Source organism: Bos taurus, chromosome 6 (genome assembly GCF_002263795.3).
Source record: "Bos taurus isolate L1 Dominette 01449 registration number 42190680 breed Hereford chromosome 6, ARS-UCD2.0, whole genome shotgun sequence".
NCBI classification, from domain to species: domain Eukaryota; kingdom Metazoa; phylum Chordata; class Mammalia; order Artiodactyla; family Bovidae; genus Bos; species Bos taurus.
In genome coordinates, this window is record NC_037333.1 from 66,673,363 (window position 1) to 66,695,026 (window position 21,664).

General features: G+C 40.4%; 1 protein-coding gene across 1 annotated transcript in view; it reads right to left on the reverse strand.

The window, feature by feature from the left end:
- Positions 1-21,664, reverse strand: part of CNGA1 (cyclic nucleotide gated channel subunit alpha 1) — a 37,967-nt gene that overhangs the window by 4,460 nt on the left and 11,843 nt on the right. The window contains 5 exon segments of the mRNA NM_174278.2: positions 1,074-1,184; positions 1,272-1,313; positions 8,668-8,730; positions 9,668-9,787; positions 11,251-11,371. Of these exon segments, the coding sequence (NP_776703.1) occupies positions 1,074-1,184; positions 1,272-1,313; positions 8,668-8,730; positions 9,668-9,787; positions 11,251-11,357 (443 nt within the window). The 5' untranslated portion in view covers positions 11,358-11,371.

Below are 21,664 nucleotides of genomic sequence, written 5' to 3' on the forward strand. Positions count from 1 at the left end.
AAGACTAGTTTGACATAGTGCATTAATTATAAGAAACCGGTTAGTGAGGGGTGGATAGTTAAATTATTAGTCTCACATTAAACCATACTTTAGACTTTATCCAAGCCCTTATTTAACTGCGATGCTGCGGACACTTCTATCACTCCAGCTACTGAGAAAGAACAACGGCATAGATCATGCCAGACTCTGGATATTCCACAGATCCCTTTGGAGGGTTACGGGTGGTGGGAGAATGATGGTTTTGCCACTCCCCTTACCAGGTAATATAACAATCAGGGACCACATTGTGAGGGGGAACTCATGGCTTCTTTCTCATCTGTATGGAGAGAAGAATATAACACAATCTAATAAAAAGTACTCGTCCTTAAGTGTGAATGAAGAATTGAGAAGAAGTAGAGGACAAGAGAAAGAAGAAAGGAAGAAACTATACCATCAAATGACATTTTTAAAAACTTTCTGGTATCAAGTCTATTATTTTTAAGGATTTTTCCCTATATACAACATCAACAAAGTGCTAACAGGCACAAATAATTAAACCATTGTCTGATAAAGAGTTTTATTTGAGTAAGTTAAACGAACAAGTTTTTCTTTAATTATAAAGTAAAAAGATAGCTCAGAAAACATCACTCAGTCTTATTCTTATGAAATTTTAACTCTTAAGCATGGCTTTTGTAATGAGACTACTTTACTTTAGATTATTTGCCATATAGTATAGATGACTCAAAAACATTAATGAAATTATTAAATTTTTACTTCAAATAAAAAAATGATGGTAAGAGCCTAGAAATGCAATTTTCTTTGGATCCTAAATATGTCCCAATAATAAGTTTATCTTCATCAGTGCTTGAGGAAGGAAATTAACTATGACACTGAAAGTTCTTGATGAGAAAATTGAGATTAAGACTACCATTGCTAATTTTAAGGAAATTGGAAAAAAAATTAATTCACATTTGACAACAATTTATTTAGCCTTTACACAGGGCCTCTTTCCTGTGAATTTCTGGGAAATTATCTCTGCATTCAAAACCTATCACAAATTTACTTCTAATCTCAATGCCATTAAAAATACTTACTCCTCTTTCTTATCTTTGCCTTTCTCCTCTTTCTTTTTCTTGTCTTTGTCCTTTTCTTTCTTCTTTTTCTTTTCTGGGTCCTTTTTATTTTCATTTTTATCATCTGGCTTGCTGAAAAAGTGAGCAATATAGTTGGTAAAATACAAAAATATTATGGGCAGAAAAATTTGGGGTCATTCAAGGCAAAGTCTCACTTACCTCTTCTTTTCTTTTTTCTTTTTCTTCTTTTCCTTTGGTTCTCTATAGGAAAAAACAGCATCTGCGTCACATAAACAAATCACATTCCGACTTCCATTCTTATTCACTTTTCTCTTCATTGGGCAAGAATTCTGAGCTTTGTGTTCAAGGACACACCCCCATGTTCAGAGACCAGAAATCTGATCTCTTAATGGAGTGTTCAACCAAAAATAGACACATACCCAGATAAGAAGCAAATAAAAATTCCCAGGAATTAGTGCATGTAGAAATTTGGAGAAAATGGAGGTGGATAAAGGCATAAACCCAGGGAGGGAAATTTACAAAATAACAGATGTAAGAGTGCACTTTCAAAGTCTCAATACATATCCAAAAAATGATTACTTAAACTTTCAGCTTCTTGATGTCACTTAGATTTATGCTTGAATAAGAACTTTGAGAATTTCCAGAAAATGTCATGACATTTCTCTAGAGGGGTAATCCTGGCTGAAGCAATGTTTTATGAGCAGTCAAAAAGTTCTGTGGTAACAGAATTAGAATTCCAGTTCTTAGAATCATTCACTGGATTTGAGATCATCTTCTATGTACTGTTTCTTCTTGAGTGGAGAGTATGTGATTAGAGGCCTCTTTCTGCAGTTGGCTTTCTCTGTCAGCAGAAGAATGGATTCTGGAGTCAGACAGAGCAAAAGTAATAGTAGGCTGTCACTGTTGGCTCAGATGTCTTGGGAAAATATAATATTCAGAGTTGAATGAACAAGCATCTCATTACTACTGGGATAGTCAGAGAATGCTGTTAAAGAGAAGTAGGAATAAACTAGGCATCCAGGTATAGGTAAGAGTTGTAGAGGCTGAGAAGAAGAGGAAGAATCCTAAAGGGAGGGAAACTTTCAGGTGCAAATATACAAATGAACTTCATCTGGGTAGGAATGGCCCAGCAGAAGTAGAAAACTGCTACCAAGGAGAAACAGGAGATAAAACTGACAAGGAGCCGGGGCTTGGCACCTAACAGGAACAGAATATAAAGTCAGATAAGGAGGAATTTACAGCTATAGGAGTACATTCCTATGATACAGGATTTCACATCCTCACACAGACCCTGGGAGATGGTGCTGGCACCTTCTTGGATGGCATTTAAAAGTTTAGAAAAGGTCAAAAATATACAAGCAACTCCTACAGCTCAATTCCAGAAAAATAAATGACCAAATCAAAAAATGGGCCAAAGAACTAAATAGACATTTCTCCAAAGAAGACATACAGATGGCTAACAAACACATGAAAAGATGCTCAACATCACTCATTATCAGAGAAATGCAAATCAAAACCACTATGAGGTACCATTTCACACCAGTCAGAATGGCTGCGATCCAAAAGTCTACAAGCAATAAATGCTGGAGAGGGTGTGGAGAAAAGGGAACCCTCTTACACTGTTGGTGGGAATGCAAACTAGTATAGCCACTATGGAGAACAGTGTGGAGATTCCTTAAAAAACTGGAAATAGAACTGCCTTATGATCCAGCAATCCCACTGCTGGGCATACACACTGAGGAAACCAGAAGGGAAAGAGACATGTGTACCCCAGTGTTCATCGCAGCACTGTTTATAATAGCCAGGACATGGAAGCAACCTAGATGTCCATCATCAGATGAATGGATAAGAAAGCAGTGGTACATATACACAATGGAGTATTACTCAGCCATTAAAAAGAATACATTTGAATCAGTTCTAACGAGGTGGATGAAACTGGAGCCTATTATAAAGAGTGAAGTAAGCCAGAAAGAAAAACACCAATACAGTATACTAAGGCATATATATGAAATTTAGAAAGATGGTAACAATAACCCTGTATACGAGACAGCAAAAGAGACACTGATGTATAGAACAGTCTTTTGGACTCTGTGGGAGAGGGAGAGGGTGGGATGATTTGGGAGAATGGCATTGAAATATGTATAATATCATATATGGAACGAGTCGCCAGTCCAGGTTCGATGCACGATACCGGATGCTTGGGGCTGGTGCACTGGGACGGCCCAGAGGGATGGTATGGGGAGGGAGGAGGGAGGAGGGTTCAGGATGGGGAACACATGTATACCTGTGGCAGATTCATTTCAATATTTGGCAAAACCAATACAATATTGTAAAGTTTAAAAATAAAATAAAATTTAAAAAAAAGTTTAGAAAAGGTGATGGCTCACACCAAGTGACATAAAAATTACAAAATGTCATGGCAGATGGTGGAAGAAGGTATCAGAAAGATTCAAAGAAGCGGCATGCTAAAATGAATACACTAAGTAAGCAAACTAGCCCACCAACTGATTGTGTTCCCTAAGAGGGCTGAGAGGATACAAAAATGATAGGGACTGTGCTGGTGAGAGGGGCACCAGCATCACTGAGCAGCTCAGTGGTATTGTCCTCTGTTTACTTCAGGGAGCAGTGAGAGACACTGACCTGGGTATAGAACCAGGTCCCTATTGCTCTCAGGGATGGCAGGATCTAGAATCATGGAGATCAGCGGCAGTGCTTACCCATCAGAAAAGAAGTGGGCCTGATTGTTGTAATTAGCAGTTAAGTACACATAGTAGCCGGAGAAGGCAACGGCACCCCACTCTGGTACTCTTGCCTGGAAAATCCCATAGACAGAGGTCCCTGGTGGGCTGCAGTCTATGGGGTCGAGAAGAGTCGGACACGACCGAGTGACTTCACTTTCACTTTTCCCTTTCATGCATTGGAGAAGGAAATGGCAACCCACTCCAGTGTTCTTGCCTGGAGAATCCCAGGGACGGGGGAGCCTGGTGGGCTGCCGTCTATGGGGTGGCACAGAGTCGGACACGACTGAAGAGACTTAGCAGCAGCAGCGGCAGCACACAGTAGCCAGGGCCTTAACCCACAGAAAGCTATAGAAGGGGTTAATAGTCTACTGCGTTCCTAGATAGGTGGGCATCCCATTGACTTGTTAGGGTACTGTTTAACATTTACAACAACAACAAAAAAAAACCAGGAATGGATGATCAGCAGGTTGAGGGCAAGTTACACCAATAAAAAGTCACAACCCCTTGAACAGTTTCTAAACCTGAGTAAGCTTTCAAAAATGAAACCCCTGAATGGAGGAAAAGCCAAGCTCCCATGAAGAAGGACTACAACAGCAATGACAAGTATATTCAGTAATGATTTCCCCAGTCTTTCGCTTAAAGACAATCAATGGTCATTTACTTAGGTAACTGTACCCTAGTGGGGCTTCCCCGATGGCTCAGCAGTCAAGAATCCACCTGCACTGCAGGAGTCATAGGAGACACAGGTTGGATCCCTGGGTCAGGAAGATCCCCTGGTGGAAAGCATGGTAACCTACTCCAGTATTCTTGCCTGGAGAATCACCATAGACAGAGGAGCCTGGTGGGCTACAGTGTTGCAGAGTCGGACACGACTGAAGTGACTTAGCATGCAGACACGCACCCTGGGGGATAAAAAGAATGCCTAGATACATTAAAGACCACTTGGCAGAGGACCCAAGTTTTGTTATTGAGACCCAGGAACTAAAGCATTATCATGCCCCCTTCCATTAAAATGGGGGACACATGGTGGTTTGGTAGTAATTTGTGGGGCCTCCATTGGGTCTGAAGATGCCGGCTTGTGGTCATTTCTCCAGTTCAGTTCAGTTCAATCACTCAGTCAAGTCCAGCTCTTTGCAATCCCATGGACTGCAGCATGCCAGACTTCCCTGTCCATCACCAACTCCCAGAACTTGCTCAAACTCATGTCCATCAAGTCAGTGATGCCATCCAACCATTTTATCCTCTGTGGTCCCCTTCTCCTCCTTTGAAATCCATTGATTCTCTTTATGGGAAAGACTGGGGAAATTATTATTGAATATACTTGTCATAGTAGGTGTCATGTGTTTATACTTTCTCCAGTAGAGGATGAGATGGTTGGATGGCATCATTGACTCAATGGACATGAGTTTGGGCAAACTCTGGGAGATGGTGAACGGCAGGAAAGCCTGGCGTGCTGCAGTCTATGGGGTCACAAAGAGTCAGACATGACTGAGCAACTGAACAACAACAACAACATCTCCACAAGTTTCTTGGCTTGTGGAATATGAGCTAACGTAGTGAGGAGGACCAAGTGGAAGCCATAAAGCTGTTTCCTACCTTCTGGCAAAAAACAAACAAACAATATTGCATCCTGGACAGGAAAGGAAATCAATCCTTAAAGACCTAATGCATGCAGGGGTGGTATTTCCCCATCACATCCTCATTTAATTCAATGTCGGACCCCTACTACAACCAGATGGATCCTAATGGACAGCAGCAGACTACTGCAAAATCAACCAAATAGTAGCTCCCATTGCAGCCACTCTGGTGAATGTGAAAAACAATGCACTCACCCAATCTATACCAGATCCCTAAGATTCTGGGTCAGTGTTATATTCGGGGAGAATGCGTTATATTTAATCACTCTCAGGGAAGAAGGTCATAAACAGTCCATATCCGCAAGGGATGGACAACAGTATGTCATCTGCAGTATTTTCCAGGGCTATGTTAACTCTCCCACCTACTATCATGACATAATCTCGAGGGACCTGGGCCATCTGGACATTCCTCAGATTATCACATTGGTCCACGATATCTGTATCAATGACATCAAGTTAACTGGGACCTTAAGGAGGATTATCTAACCATAGGATAGACAATGACCGCTGACCATGAGCTGGATCTTGTCAGAACTAATAAGTCCTAAAGTTGTATTGCAGTCTATCATATGATAAAGTGGTATATATGGGATTGAGCAGGTGGCTCAGCACCTTCTCCCCATATCATCTACCACTGCTGTCTCAAAGCTACTCCTCCTGCCCTATCATGGCCATATATTGGCTTTGTATGAGCAGCTGAAAGAGCATGATCTATGATGAGTCAGTTTGACACTTTGGATTAAGCCAAAATGAGCTGTTGTCTACAGAAAAGCACTATGGAGAGGTGGCCTTAAAAGACAGTGAGGTTAATCTTACCAATGGGACAGTGTCAAACACTGCATAGTCATCCACTTTGTGGGAAAAAAAGAAATGGCTCAAATTAAGAATGTACAAGGATTCATGGACAGTCACAATGCATTGGCTGGTTGGTCAGGGACCTGATGAAAAGATACTTAAAGATCAGCAAAAATAATTCTGGAGAACAGGCAGACTAAATGGACTTCAGGAGCATGGGCACAAAGTTTTAAAATCTCTGTATCCCATGTTAATGCCCATCAAATATCAGGTGCCATGGAAAAGGAAAATAAAAACAAGCAAGGAGAAAAAAACCTGCCTGCTGATAAAGCTACCCTCTGTCACTGGCATTTTCAATGATGCTGACACACATGAACATGAATGGAGCAACCATGGTGATAGAGATGGAGATGATGTATGGGCCCAGCACAGAGGTCCCATTCACCCAGGTGATTTAACTGCTGCTAATACTGTCTAACCTTCCAGTTACAAAGACTAATCCTATGACTCTAAAATAGCACCATTACTTGAAGAAAGTGGTCACTTGGTGGCAAGTTAATTACACCATGGAAAGGGTATCAAATAATTCTGACTTGAATCAATGTATATTATGGATGCTGTGCTTCTCTCTCTACCCAGTCCTACTGCCTTAACTCCCTTCTAGGTGTCATTTCTGAAAGCACTCCCAATAAACCTCCACATACAAGCCTCCATCCCAGAGACTGTCTCCTGGGAAACTTGACCTAAGACATATTGACTCAGAATGAGAACGATTAATAACGTTTCATTTATTTGGTCAGCCACCCTAACCCTAACCACATGGAAGTGCAATTGCACATATGCTCTAGACAAGGGTTTCCTACATGTATTCAAATAAACACATACTACTTTTAACATGGCTAGGTCAATTTTTCAGAGGAAATAACCAAATGACAAAACAAAAGAATATCTTTGCAATTGCATTAGATCAGATCAGATCAGATCAGTCACTCAGTTGTGTCCGACTCTTTGCGACCCCATGAATCGCAGCACGCCAGGCCTCCCTGTCCATCACCAACTCCCGGAGTTCACTCAAACTCACATCCATCGAGTCAGTGATGCCATCCAGCCATCTCACCCTCTGTCGTCCCCTTCTCCTCCTGCCCCAATCCCTCCCAGCATCAGAGTCTTTTCCAATGAGTCAACGCTTCACATGAGGTGGCCAAAGTACTGGAGTTTCAGCTTTAGCATCATTCCTTCCAAAGAAATCCCAGGGCTGATCTCCTTCAGAATGGACTGGTTGGATCTCCTTGCAGTCCAAGGGACTCTCAAGAGTCTTCTCCAACACCACAGTTCAAAAGCATCAATTCTTCAGCGCTCAGCCTCCTTCACAGTCCAACTCTCACATCCATACATGACCACAGGAAAAACCATAGCCTTGACTAGATGGATCTTTGCTGGCAAAGTAATGTCTCTGCTTTTGAATATGCTATCTAGGTTGGTCATAACTTTTCTTCCAAGGAGGAAGCATCTTTTAATTTCATGGCTGCAGTCACCATCTGTAGTAATTTTGGAGCCCAGAAAAATAAAGTCTGACACTGTTTCCACTGTTTCCCCATCTATTTCCCATGAAGTGATGGGACCGGATGCCACGATCTTCATTTTCTGAATGTTGAGCTTTAAGCCAACTTGTTCACTCTCCACTTTCACTTTCATCAAGAGGCTTTCTAGTTCCTCTTCACTTTCTGCCATAAGGGTGGTGTCATCTGCATATCTGAGGTTATTGATATTTCTCCTGGCAATCTTGATTCCAGTTTGTGTTTCTTCCAGTCCAGCATTTCTCATGATGTACTCTGCATATAAGTTAAATAAACAGGGTGACAATATACAACCTTGACGAACTCCTTTTCCTATTTGGAACCAGTCTGTTCTTCCATGTCCAGTTCTAACTGTTGCTTCCTGACCTGCATACAAATTTCTCAAGAGGCAGATCAGGTGGTCTGGTATTCCCATCTCTTGAAGAATTTTCCACAGTTTATTGTGATCCACACAGTCAAAGGCTTTGGCATAGTCAATAAAGCAGAAATACATGTTTTTCTGGAACTCTCTTGCTTTTTCCATGATCCAGCAGATGTTGGCAATTTGATCTCTGGTTCTTCTGCCTTTTCTAAAACCAGCTTGAACATCAGGAAGTTCACGGTTCACATATTGCTGAAGCCTGGCTTAGAGAATTTTGAGCATTACTTTACTAGCGTGTGAGATGAGTGCAATTGTGCAGTAGTTTGAGCATTCTTTGGCATTGCCTTTCTTTGGGATTGGAATTGCATTAGATAGAGTTTGCCAAATAAGTATTTGGAGTCTAACACATTCAGACGTCCTTATGCCTTTTTACTGGTTTTCTTTAAAAACAAAAATTTGGTTTTCTATTGCCGATATACTTACTGCTCCTTATTGCTGCTGTTGTTAACATTAAAAAGTGCAATGGCTCCAGGCAGGTATTGCTCCCTGGGAAATGAAAAAGTACAGTAAAGTCTTAGTAGTTACCATATATACAATGTCCATGGCAAGCAAACAGTCTTAAAGAACAAATGCTTTCCAGTTTCTACCCATTACTAACCAGTGCCTAGGCAATTTTTGAAAATAGAGAGCTTCCATGAAGTGTGAGTTGCTGAATGTTAGTGCCGTGAATCAAAGCGATCCGTAAATGTCTATTCATCAGTGCTTACAATGGATCACATTAGCATTCTTACAACCTGAGTAAGCCAAGTTGGATGCTACTAACTCTCAGCAAGAAATCTAAGTCTTAGACTGTCATGGAAGACAAGAGAAATGAAAACAATAGGAAAGGTGAAGGTGGTCAGTGGGGAAAGAAAGAGGAGAGGGGGAAAAGAGAGGGATAAAGCCAAAGAAAACGTGAATAATCGTGATAGAATGGGAACCCCTCATCCACACCAATACTACACTTCTTTTACACTCTCAGAGTCAACAGTTTGAGGTGGATTTGTTAGCTTTTCTCTTCTCGATACTCACCCTAGTGCTTGCCTTCCCTGAAAGTAGGGTTGAAGGGGACAGAGCATTTTAGAGAATGACAGCTAATCCCTCTCACATACAATTGCTTGGAAGAAGTATCAGAGAAGAGGAGGAAATCAGAGAGGACTCAGGCATGAGATTTCCTAAGGGATAGACACAGGTCTCAGGGAAACTGACTGGAAAGTGTGTTTATGACTTGGAGCCCCGTAAACATGAATCATCATCAAGCAATGGCAGTTTCCCAAGAGAAGAAAAAAGTAAGGAACAGAATGTACTTCAGAGTAGCTGGGCAGCAGGAAGGTTTGCCAAGCTTATCAAGGTTACCAAGCCCACCAAGTGGAAGAATAGTGCCTTTCTTTCATCTAAATAATAGTTTAAAAACAAGTGTGGAGGGACCGATCGCATTGCTCACCTCTGTGATGGTTGTCCGCTTCCGTGTGTATTACTTCTAAAGGAATCCCTTGCGTGGGGGTTCTCAGTCTCTGATTCTTCAAACATAGAGGCACTGTCGTCATCATCACCAGAAAAGGAGCTACGGTCCAAAAGGTGGCAAAGATGAATTGGATCAATGTTTTGAACCATTATAGGGGAACAACACTTCTCACTGGGGGATCTCTTCTCCTTCTCTTTCAAACAAACACATACAACAATGTGTAATAAGACTGAAATGCAAACTGTGCAGAAGTAGCAATTTACTCTCAAGAAGAACAGAATTAGAGTATATGCACAATCCAGCACAATGCGTGTAATTAAGAAATTACTCTCTAGGACGCTCATATTTGTATTGTTTGATGAATTGATGACGATAATGTTAGTATTTGTCAGAAAGTATGATATCTATGTGTGCATGTATGCTCAGTCGCTCAGTTGTGTCTGACTCTTTGCTATGCCATGGACTGTAGCCCACCAGGCTCCTCTGTCCATGGGGATTTTCCAGGCAAGATACTGGAGTGGGCAGCCTATCCCTTCTCCAGGGGATCTTCCCGACCCAGGAACCTACCAGGGTCTCCTGAATTGCAGGCGGATTCTTTACCAGCTAAGCTACCAGGGAAGCCCCCTTTATATCTGTGTGTTTAGTCGCTCAGTCGTGTCCAAATCTTTGGGACCCCATGGATTGTAGTGTGCCAGGCTCCTCTGTCCATGAGGATTCTCCAGGCAAGAACACTGGAACGGATTGCCATGCCCTTCTCCAGGGGATCTTCCCAACCCAGGATCGAACCCAGGTCTCCCACATTGCAGGCGGATTCTTTACACTCTGAGCCACCAGGGTAGCCCTTGATACCTATACTTCAGGTCAAATAATACAGGTTTTTTAATTAACTTGTAATAACATTTCAATTCACCAAAAATAAATTCAACTTATTTATACATGTTTGCTTCATTTATAGGGTGACCACTTTAAATCATACTCTTAAAACACATTAGCATTTCACACTATTCTTTTTCCCCACATTTCTCCATGGCACTGTTGTCCCTTTAGATGTGAAATGTTTCATGAGGAAAGGTCCTGCCAGTGACAAAGGAAATATTTGGCAAAGGTGCTTCTAAAGAATGCCCACAATAATATCTATGTTCATTTGTTAGACAAGTGACGCTACAGCTGAAACTCCAGTACTTTGGCCACCTCGTGCAAAGAGTTGACTCACTGGAAAAGACTCTGATGCTGGGAGGGATTGGGGGCAGGAGAAGGGGACGACAGAGGATGAGATGGCTGGATGGCATCACTGATTCAATGGACGTGAGTCTGAGTGAACTTCGGGAGTTGGTAATAGACAGGGAGGCCTGGAGTGCTGCGATTCATGGGGTCGCAAAGAGTCGGACACGACTGAGTGACTGAACTGAACTGAAGCTGTCACAAAGTAGAAGCAAATTCACTAAATTAAATAAATTATGAAGTTCAAGGTTTGAAATTAAAACTTAAACTGCAGTTAAGCCCATTCAAATTTAAGAATGGTGGCTGGTATTAAAAATACATAGAAGAAAGTGTGCATTTACCTGCATGCTCCATTTTCCATCCTTGTTATTTCCTTTTCAACATCTGGTCCAACCACATTGGGAATATTTACAAAAGAGTGCCATGTATTGATAATCACTTTCTTCATGGTTAGTTTAATATCTGGGAGGAAAAAGTTTTGTTAGCAGGAAGACTTTTTATATACTTACAGATATAATCCGAAGTTTCACTCTATCATTCTTCTGAGGCTGTATTAACAATCTTATTTCTAGTTATAGGTAGAAATTATTTTTAATATAGTAATGGTCTAATACTTAAATTACCACTAGATAGGTTTTTGTGTATTTTTTTAAAATTCAAGAATGTACCAGAAGTGTAGAACTTTTTAAAATTTGGATTAGCCCTAACTTTAAAATATTTAGACAATGTAAGTGTAGAACAAAACTATAGGGACTTCACATACACATCCAACAATGAAGTATGAATAAGAAGCTGTAAAATAAAATACCAAAATGGATGTAATCAGATGTGAATTTCTACAGGCATTCAGGAAAAAACAGTGAGTCTCAAGTGGGATTCAAACTTTGGAGTGAATAAAGATGAGACTGATCCACATTTTAGCAAGTTTACTGTGTTATTCTGGTATACACACCACTCAGCTTCCATACAACCAGTTAAGGCATCAGCAAAACACCAAGAACAAAGCAACCCAACCTTGTGGTGGCTGGAGCCCAGCTTTATACAAAGTGAATGGCCAGCAGGCAAATCAGCTTTTGCCTTCTTTCCTGATGTTCTGCCAGCACCCAGAGGTGCATGCATGCTCAGCTGCTTCAGTCACGACCGACTCTTTTTGACCTTATGGACTGTAGCCTGCCAGGCTCTTCTGTCCATGGGATTCTCTAGGCAAGAATACTGGAGAGGGTTGCCATGCCCTCCTCCAGGGAATCTTTCCAACTCAAGGATCAAACCAGCTCCTTTTATGTCTCATACATTGGTAGGTGGGTTCTTTAACCACTAGCTCCATGATGACACCCCTGCAATCATGACTGATCCAAGTTCCTTACTGGGTCTCCAGGGTGCTGCAGTGACATGGCTGGAAACAAGTTCCTGCTGGGCCCGGACAGTGTGCCTGCGTGCCCATGGACATGAAGTCCCATGTTGAAGCTCTGCTGTCCCAAGGGCCCAGCTGTGTCCAGGATCCTCCCCTTACCCTTGCTGCTTGGTATTCACAGAGCTACCCTGTCAGGATTTCATCCCTAAGGATGTTTCCTTTAAAGTTGCATAGAGTCAACATCTGATACCCAGAAAAATGAGCCTAGATGGGCAGTAGGTATCCATACCAGCTCCTCCCCCAGACCAAGATTCCCCACTAATAAAATGCTGCTGCTGCTTCTAAGTCACTTCAGTCGTGTTCGACTCTGTGCGACCCCATAGACGGCAGCCCACCAGGCTCCCCCGTCCCTGGGATTCTCCAGGCAAGAACACTGGAGTGGGTTGCCATTTCCTTCTCCAATGCATGAAAGTGAAAGTGAAGTCGCTCAGTCATGTCTGACCCTCAGCAACCTCATGGACTGCAGTCTTCCAGGCTCCTCCATCCATGGGATTTTCCAGGCAAGAGGACTGGAGTGGAGTGAAACAGGCCACTGGCCTTAGGTAATTAAGATGCATAGCAAAGGAATAATTTCAGTAAGCCCAGACTCTTGACACTTCCCATACATAGAAAAGCACTAAAATCATTAACTTAGGAAGTCTGATTTTTGTGATTCAGTTCAGTTCAGTCGCTCAGTCGTGTCCGACTCTTTGCGACCCCATGAATCGCAGCACGCCAGGCCTCCCTGTCCATCACCAACTCCCAGAGTTCACTCAGACTCATGTCCATCGAGTCAGTGATGCCATCCAGCCATCTCATCCTCTGTCGTCCCCTTCTCCTCCTGCCCCCAATCCCTCCCAGCATCAGAGTCTTTTCCAACGAGTCAACTCTTCGCATAAGGTGGCCAAAGTACTGGAGTTTCAGCTTTAGCATCATTCCTTCCAAATTTTTGTGATTAGCAGTAATCTTCTGATGTTCGACAACAAGATTTTCTTTCCTTTTTTTTTTTTTTTTTTCCCAGCAAAAACTCGTATATATATCCTCGTTCCCTCCCTACCTCTTTGGATCAGTCCCTCATAGCCATGTGCAAGGTTGCCTCTCAGACTATAGCTCTCAGTAATGTCCCCAAATAAAATACAATTCTCAGCTTTTAAGCTCTATGTTTCTTTCAGTCAACAAAATAAAAACACAGTATCTATTCATGGGCTCTAAGAACATCAGTTCTTGTACTGAATACCACTTGCTGTGGTCCTGCTGATGAAGACCCAAAGAAGGCCAACGTGAGAGGATGACTGGGATGCGAGACAACTTCAACAGATCCCAAACCTCCATCTATGCTCCGTGGCTGGTCATCCTGCCATCCCTCTCCTCCCACAACACCACCCCCCACTTCCCTGCACTCCCAGGTTTTTATTATATAGATTGGGAATTTTTCCTTTGTTATTTTTCTACCACTGATCTCTGGGTTTTATTGGGAAACTTGCCTTTGTTATGAATAAAATAGAAAAGCAAAAATTAAAAAAAAGACACCATTTCATGTGAGAAACTGTATAAAATACCCTTCATTCTTTAAAATGTTACATCTTCTAGTGAGGATGGCAATAAATAATGTTCTTTATTTCACCCTACTATTCATACAACTAATGAAAATAACTAGTGATCAGTAGTCAAAAAATAGTAAACAGGATTTTTGTGATGCTTGTTAATAAAAGTGTGCATATTTATTTAAATATGAAGCAATTTTTAAAGAAACAGCCACTGAGAACTATCTCATCGACTCCTTTTCAATATTAACATGGATATTCTGGTTATATTTATAGCATGCTGGCTTCCTATTGTCGTCAATTTCCACTCTTTCTGAGAGATCCTGTACCTTAGGATTAACAAAAGGAGAATATATGATTATTTCATTCATCTCAACATAGGAAAAACTATGTGTGAGTAAAAAAGATTAAATAAGGACAAATAATATTATCCAATATGTCAGAATGAACCAAACCAGGACTTTGCTTGCACCTGAAGAACAAAGAATCACTTCCCTTCTCCCATAATTTCTTGTTGGCCTAAGTGTTGTATATAGGAAAAAACCTTTTCTATATCACATAATCACTTTTTAATACATCTTCACTCTAGGAAAAAATAAAAATATATAAATAGAAAAATAAAATACACAAAATTCCACTCTAGACCTTATAATTATTTATCAACACATTTTCTCCACTGTTTCTATGGTTTCCTTTTTCACATTTAAATTTTAACCTATCAAATTTATTTTGGTGTAAGGTGTGAGGTAGGGATTTAACTTTACATTTTCTAAATGGCTAGTCAATAGTCTAGCACTAAATCAATAATCAATAGTCCATCTTTTCCCTACTAGCTTGAAATGTCATTGTTCAAAATTTGTTTTGTCAACCATAAAGATTTTGGTGGAGTTTGCATTAAAATTATAGAAAAATTTATAAAATTATTTTTCTTTATGTTTTTGAAAAAGTTTCTAAGTACAGATTCTATATTTTTATTAATTTCTAGATATTTTGCATTTTTGTCTCTATCAAGATAGTCAAGACATTTTCCCCTTGCTTTTCCCTTTTTCCCATTGCTTTTGCTGTATCATTAAAAATATTTATTTACTTATTTATTTTAAACCAGCCAACCTAACTGACCTTTATAGTTAAAGTTAAATAATTAAAAATATTTCTAATAGTTTTTATGCTAAACAATTTCTGCTTTCAGTAATGAAATCATAGAACTTACACAAATTATTCTTTGTCTTTTTCATGAGGTATTTAGCTTTTTTATGTCTAGTTACCTTGACTAAAAATTCCAGAACATACAAGTAACTGTCTTGATATTCTGATATTAAAACTATTTTAAGAGACACCTAATATGGTTCCTGGCTTTATGAGAATGTTTTATAGGTTCACTCTCAAGCATATTACTGACTGTTAGCTTAAGAGAAATGTTTGATACACGATAGCAAAATCTCCATTTATTCATATTTTATTAATTTTTAATAATTAGAAATTGGAATGAATGTTGATTTTTATTAAGGCTCCCTTGCTTTTATAGAAAAAAATCATATTTTTCCTGTCAATTTTCCCTATTAATATACTGAACTATATTAATAATTATTTGAATAGTTATGGAATAAAATCTCCTTGACTATGGTAAGTTATTCTTTTCATATGTATTGAATTTTAGCTGCTAATATTTAATTTTGAAATTTTACATTAAAGATTTTTACATATTAAAGGCAAAATTTGTAGTTTGAGAAAGGGTTTTTAATGTTAGCAACAGTTGATTTTTTCCATATGCTTTTCAACTTTTTTGGTATCATAGGATAATTAGTAAGACATCTGAACAAAAAACAAAAAATTATTTTAGAGAATTCATTCCTTTGTTGGTTTTCAAACATGAATCTTTGCATCAAAATGAAACAACTGTTTTTACAAAGTTTCCACTTTCATTTTTAAATGAATAACAAAATTTTCTCACTTAAGCAAGGCAATAAAAAAACTTCACGAAGAAACCAACACAACATTGTAGAACAATTATCCTTCAATTAAAATAAAAAACTAAAACGAAAACTTCACTTAGATAAAGCAAAGTAAATGATTGAGAAACCTGATGAACAATTCAGGCAAAATTAACTTGGAATATAAATTGTGAATGACCAGGAAGCAGTCTGACTTGGGTTCAAAATCTACTTCTACCATTTATTAGTTGAATGAACTCAAGTGAGATTTTTAACCTTATTCAGCCTTGGTTTTACATCTGCAAAATCAGAATAGTATCTTTTTTATATCAAATATCAGAAAGATATGCTGTGTACTCACACACATGAACATAATTAACTATGAAGCAGTGGTTCTCTAAATTTAGGATGAATGATACCTGTAAACTTTGTGTAAAATACAGATTCCCCGGTCCTGCTCTCAGAGTATGAATGTCATGGGGCACAGGAATCTACAATTCTATCAAGCACCTTAAGTAATTCTATTTCAAGCCATTCCTAAATTACATTTAAAGAAACATTACTCTATGTTATTTACCCTACTGCTGCTGCTGCTGCTAAGTCGCTTCAGTCGTGTCCGACTCTGTGCAACCCCATAGATGGCAGCCTACCAGGCTCCCCCGTCCCTGGGATTCTCCAGTCAAGAACACTGGAGTGGGTTGCCATTTCCTTCTCCAGTGCATGAAAGGGAAAAGTGAAAGTGAAGTCGCTTAGTCGTGTCCGACTCTTAGCGACCCCATGGACTGCAGCCCACCAGGCTCCTCCATCCATGGGATTTTCCAGGCAAGAGTACTGGAGTGGGGTGCCATTGCCTTCTCCGATTTACCCTACACTAACCCAAATATATTTGAATTTCTGAATACAGCGGTGGGAGAGATAAAATAATGGTCAAGAAAGACTTCAAGGCTGATGTTATTACCTCCCTGACAGTTCAGATCTGCAAATCTGAAACATTTAGGATCAATTCTCAAAGACAAAACTCACAAACAACTAATATAAGAAAAAGTCAACTTCATAACTTAAATGAAAAATTTAAATTTGAAAAACAATGAAACTCTCTATATTAACAGAAAAAAGAAAACAATCTGATCATTTCAACAGATACAGAAAAATCATTTGACAAAATTTAATAACTATTCACAATAAAAACTTTTAGCAAACCAGGAAAAAAAGGACATTTCTTCAACCTGATTTAAAAAAAAGTACAAAAAACCCTATAACTGGCATCATACCTAATGATGAAAACACTGAAGATATTCTCCCTAAAGCCAAGAATAAGGCAAAGATATTCTAGTGGTATCCAAATTGTACTGGAGGTCCTAGCTCTTGCAGTAAGACAGAAAAAGAGAAGAAGAAGGAGAAGAAAGGGGGAAAAAAAGCAAGGTTCTATATTGGAAAGGTTTTATATTAGATAAAAATGAAACTATATTTTCAGAAATGATAGATGATAGATATCCTTATTTTCAGACATGAAATTGTAGTATCTGTAAACAACACTAAAGAATCTATAGAAAAATATTAAAACAAATAAGTGAACTTAGCGAGGTCACAGGACAAAAAGTCAATGTAAAAAAATTAATTTTATTTCTGTATATTAGCAATGAATAACAGGAAAATGAAACATACATTCCAGGAAGTGAATGTAAATGTTCAATTCAAAACATAAATACTATGTACAAACTTCTCTGTCAGCTGCTTTGAGAAAGAAGCCCAGATATGACTACAACCCTGAAGAGCTCACAACTAATAATGATAAAAAAGATAAGAGCACCACACTGAACAAAATGTTTCAGACTCATAAAATAAACTGCTGCTGCTGCTAAGTCGCTTCAGTCGTGTCCAACTCTGTGGGACCCCATAGACGGCAGCCCACCAAGGCTCCGCCGTCCCTGGGATTCTCCAGGCAAGACTCTTTCAATTTCTAAGGTTATTTTCTCTTTGTTTCAAAGTTAGTGGCCATTTTAATAGTGTTATACCATGAGAAAAAAACTGATAGCTGGAAATGGGGAAATTTGAGCACAGAGACACTGACAGAAGGAAGACTGTGGAGATACACAAAAAAAATACCATGGGAAGATATATCCACATGTTTGGATGGCGTTACTGATTCAATGGACCTGAGTTTGAGCAAACTCCAGGAGATGGTAAAGGACAGGGGCATGCTGATGAACATGATTTAAAAAAAAAAAATACAAAAACCCTATTACTGACATCATACCTAATGATAAAAACACTGAAGACATTCCTCCTAAAGCCAAGAACAAGGCAAAGATACTCTAGCGGTATCCAAATTGTACTGGAGGTCCTAGCTCTTACAGTAAGACAGAAAATGAGAAGAAGGAGAAGAAAGGGACCTTCTTTGGGTCCCATGGGGTCACAAAGAGTCAGACACCACTGAGCGACTGAACAACAGCAATCCACGAGCCAAGGAATAGCTGCAGTAACAGAAGCTAGAAGAGAGGTATGGAACAGACTCTTCCCTTGTGCCTTCAGAGGGAGCATGGCCCAACTAATACGTTGATGTGGCACTTCTGGCTTCTAGAACTGAGACAATGATCTCTGTATTTTTAAGCCACTGTGTTTAGGTAAGTTGATTATAGCAGTCCTAGGAAACTAGTACATGGTGAAAGGGGATTCAGGGAGTAGTCAGGCCAGGGGTGCAGTGGGAGCCGAGAGAGGATGTACTAAATCCTCTGCAGGGAGCCTGAGATAAAACTTCCTAAAAAGACAAGGCTAATCCTTGTACAAAGAGCAGGCACCCACCAAACCTATTACAACATGGAACAAGATTGTAGGTAGGAGCAGCAAGTACAGAAAAGCAAGCATGTGAGACAGCAGAATGCCTTCAGGGAGGCACAGCAGATCAAATCATGCAGAATACAGTTGTGTGAGTAAATGACAAGAAAAAAAGGGAAGAGGGAGGCAGGGGTTAATTTATTACCTGCACTGAATGCTGTGTTAACAAGGATGAGGAGTCACTGGAGGATGCTAATGGGGCCATGGTCAGCTTTCCAACTGGGTGAGGCGACAGGAAGAAACTGGGGTAGAAATCTATGGAAGGATTACAGTTATCACTGGGTCCCAGCACCAGTGCGCAGGGTGCTATGATGTCTCACCACACCTAGTCGTTCAGGAAGAAAAGAGCCCAAAAGGTATCTGCAATGATCTGAGACTGGTGTCAGCAACTGAGATAAGGAGACTGTGAGAGATAAAACATCACAGAGCTTCAGCTGAAGGAGGGAGAGGGATGATAGGAACGGAGGATTTGTTAGGAAATTAAAGGTTAAAGGGACAAATGTCTCAGTAAGGCTGAACAACAGGTTTAGAGAGTAAGAGCAGGAAGCAGAGGGGCCTGTGGTCAGGAAATAAGAAGTTGCACTGAAATTTACAACTGTGGAGGTGAAGCAGCTATGAGTTCAAGTTTCAGGTGACCACAGTGGAAAGGTGGAAGAAAAGGGAAGGAAAGACCTTGTGAAGCTAGGAACTCAGATGTCTCGAATGCATATTTCATAGGTGTGGAAGTTGCCTGGAATGACAGGGAGACACAACAGGAGAGGGACATCTGAACGGTAAGTGCCAAATTATTTGATGAAACTGGAGCAGCAACAGGGGGTCAGAAGATGCTCAAGATATGTTCCAATGGGAAAAGAGTAGAAAAAGAAAAGGGTGTCGTGAAGGATTTAGAATAGGCAGTTGAAAGGTAAGAAAATGTCAGCCTCTTTCTAAGAGGATCAGGAGCATCTAGCCTGTGCATCATCAGAATCTGACCAAATTCTAATCATTTTTTTAGACATGAAATGAAGCATTTCTGACTGCATTGGGGAGAACGTCTCTGTGAAATACTCATGACTCCTTGCCATCGGGTGTGACAAAGGTAGGCAGGACAAGAACAGGCAAGTGAGAAAGAACTATATGTTGTCCATTCTCTGCATCAGTCTACCTCTCCCAGCCTCTGTGTGTACTTGGGGACCACAGAGACAAAAAGACAAAGGTGAGAAGGATTTATTAAACACCTGCTACAGGTCAGGCGTTACACCAGTTTAGCTTATTTAATCCACATAAGAATCTGAGGCACAGCTTTATCTTCTCCATTTCACAGGGGAGGATATGAAGCTCAGAGAGGTTAAAGTTTTGTTCACGTGACTTTTATTGCAGTGCCGGTATGCACACACAAGCTGTAAAGCTCAAGCTCTTTCTGGCACAGCTCAGGAAAGGCATGATATGGGAACTTAGTCACCAATGGCCCCAAGTGACACCTGTCTGTCCCTGCTTTATGCCTATCAGTGTTGTCTTCTCCAGGGAAGTGTACCTTTTGGATTCAGTCAGTTATTTACAAGGCAGTGAGATAGACTCAAAACACATGTCTTAAAACACTGACTTCAGCAAAATGGCAGCCTTGGGGGTTCTAACTTCCAAAGACGTCCTTTAGGAGCCAAGCTACCACCAAAAAATATACTTCAAAAAACAAAACAAAAACAAAAACAAAAAACAGTTGATTTGGTAAATAAATATAACTTTAAGTTCCTAGCCGCCACCTCTTATCAGATAGCATCAACCCCATAGACAGCAGCCCACCAGGTTCCGCCATCCCTGGGATTCTCCAGGCAAGAACACTGGAGTGGGTTGCCATTTCCTTCTCCAATGCATGAAAGTGAAAAGTGAAAGTTAAGTCACTCAGTCGTGTCCGACTCTTAGCGACCCCATGGACTACAGCCTACCAGGCTCCTCCGTCCATGGGATTTTCCAGGCAAGAGTACTGGAGTAGGGTGCCATTGCCTTCTCCGCCCTAAACCCTTACTGTGTAGAAATTCTAAATCCACTTAGGAAAAATACCAGACAGGATATTCTATAATTTCACTAGACTGAACTCTTTCAGAGAAGGGCTTGCTTTTGTTTTGTGTTTCATTCATATATATCCTTAGCATTAAGAATAGCACTTCAAACTCTGCAAGTACCCAGTGATGTTTGTGGAAAGAATGAATGAGCAAATGAATCAATGCAGGTCAGAGGAAGCAGGGGTGAAAGCAATGAAGAAATAAATCCAAATCTCCTTGTTTGCTCCTGTTCCAACCTCTTTACTAAAGTCTCATTCCCCACCTCCTCTGTTTATCACTTTCTCCCAACTCTGGTGTAGCGCATCAGGACTGTAAGGACAACTGAATCTGAAGATCCTGTAGCCACTAGCAACGTGGCATGGATGTGGATCTCCTTTTTTCATCAATGAGTAATAGGCTTCCCAGGTGCCAGTGATAGTAAAGAACACGCCTGACAATATAGGAGACATAAGAGACTCGGCTTCCATCCCTGGGTCTGAAAGATCCCCTGGAGGAGGGCATGGCAACCCACTCCAGTGTTCTTCCCTGGAGAATCCCATGGACAGAGGAGCCTGGGCTACAGTCCATAGGGTCACGAAGAGTCAGACATGACTGAAGTGACTTAGCATGCACTCGAGAAGCTCTAGACCTCCAAAACACCAGTGCTCTGTCTGCTCCAGTAATTTTTTCCACTGTGTCTTTCCATTTATACTAGTAATGTCACATATTACGTAGAAATCTGTAGCATGCACAGTCCTGCATTCAACATCCTGTACTGTTGAGAAACAAAGGGACTCATACTTTCACCCATCTTCTTGCATAAAATTCTACCTTCACTTCTATGCAGATATCTCCAAATTTCACATAAATAGCCCTGACCATCTTTCTTGGCTTCAAACTGCATTTCATTCATTAATTCATTTCAAATATTTTGAATACCTCCTATTAGCCCATCTCTTCTCATTTGTTTTCTGCAGCAGCCACTTCAGAGCCCTGCGTCCAATGTGTTCAAAAGTGGACTTTCACTTCTTTCCCTG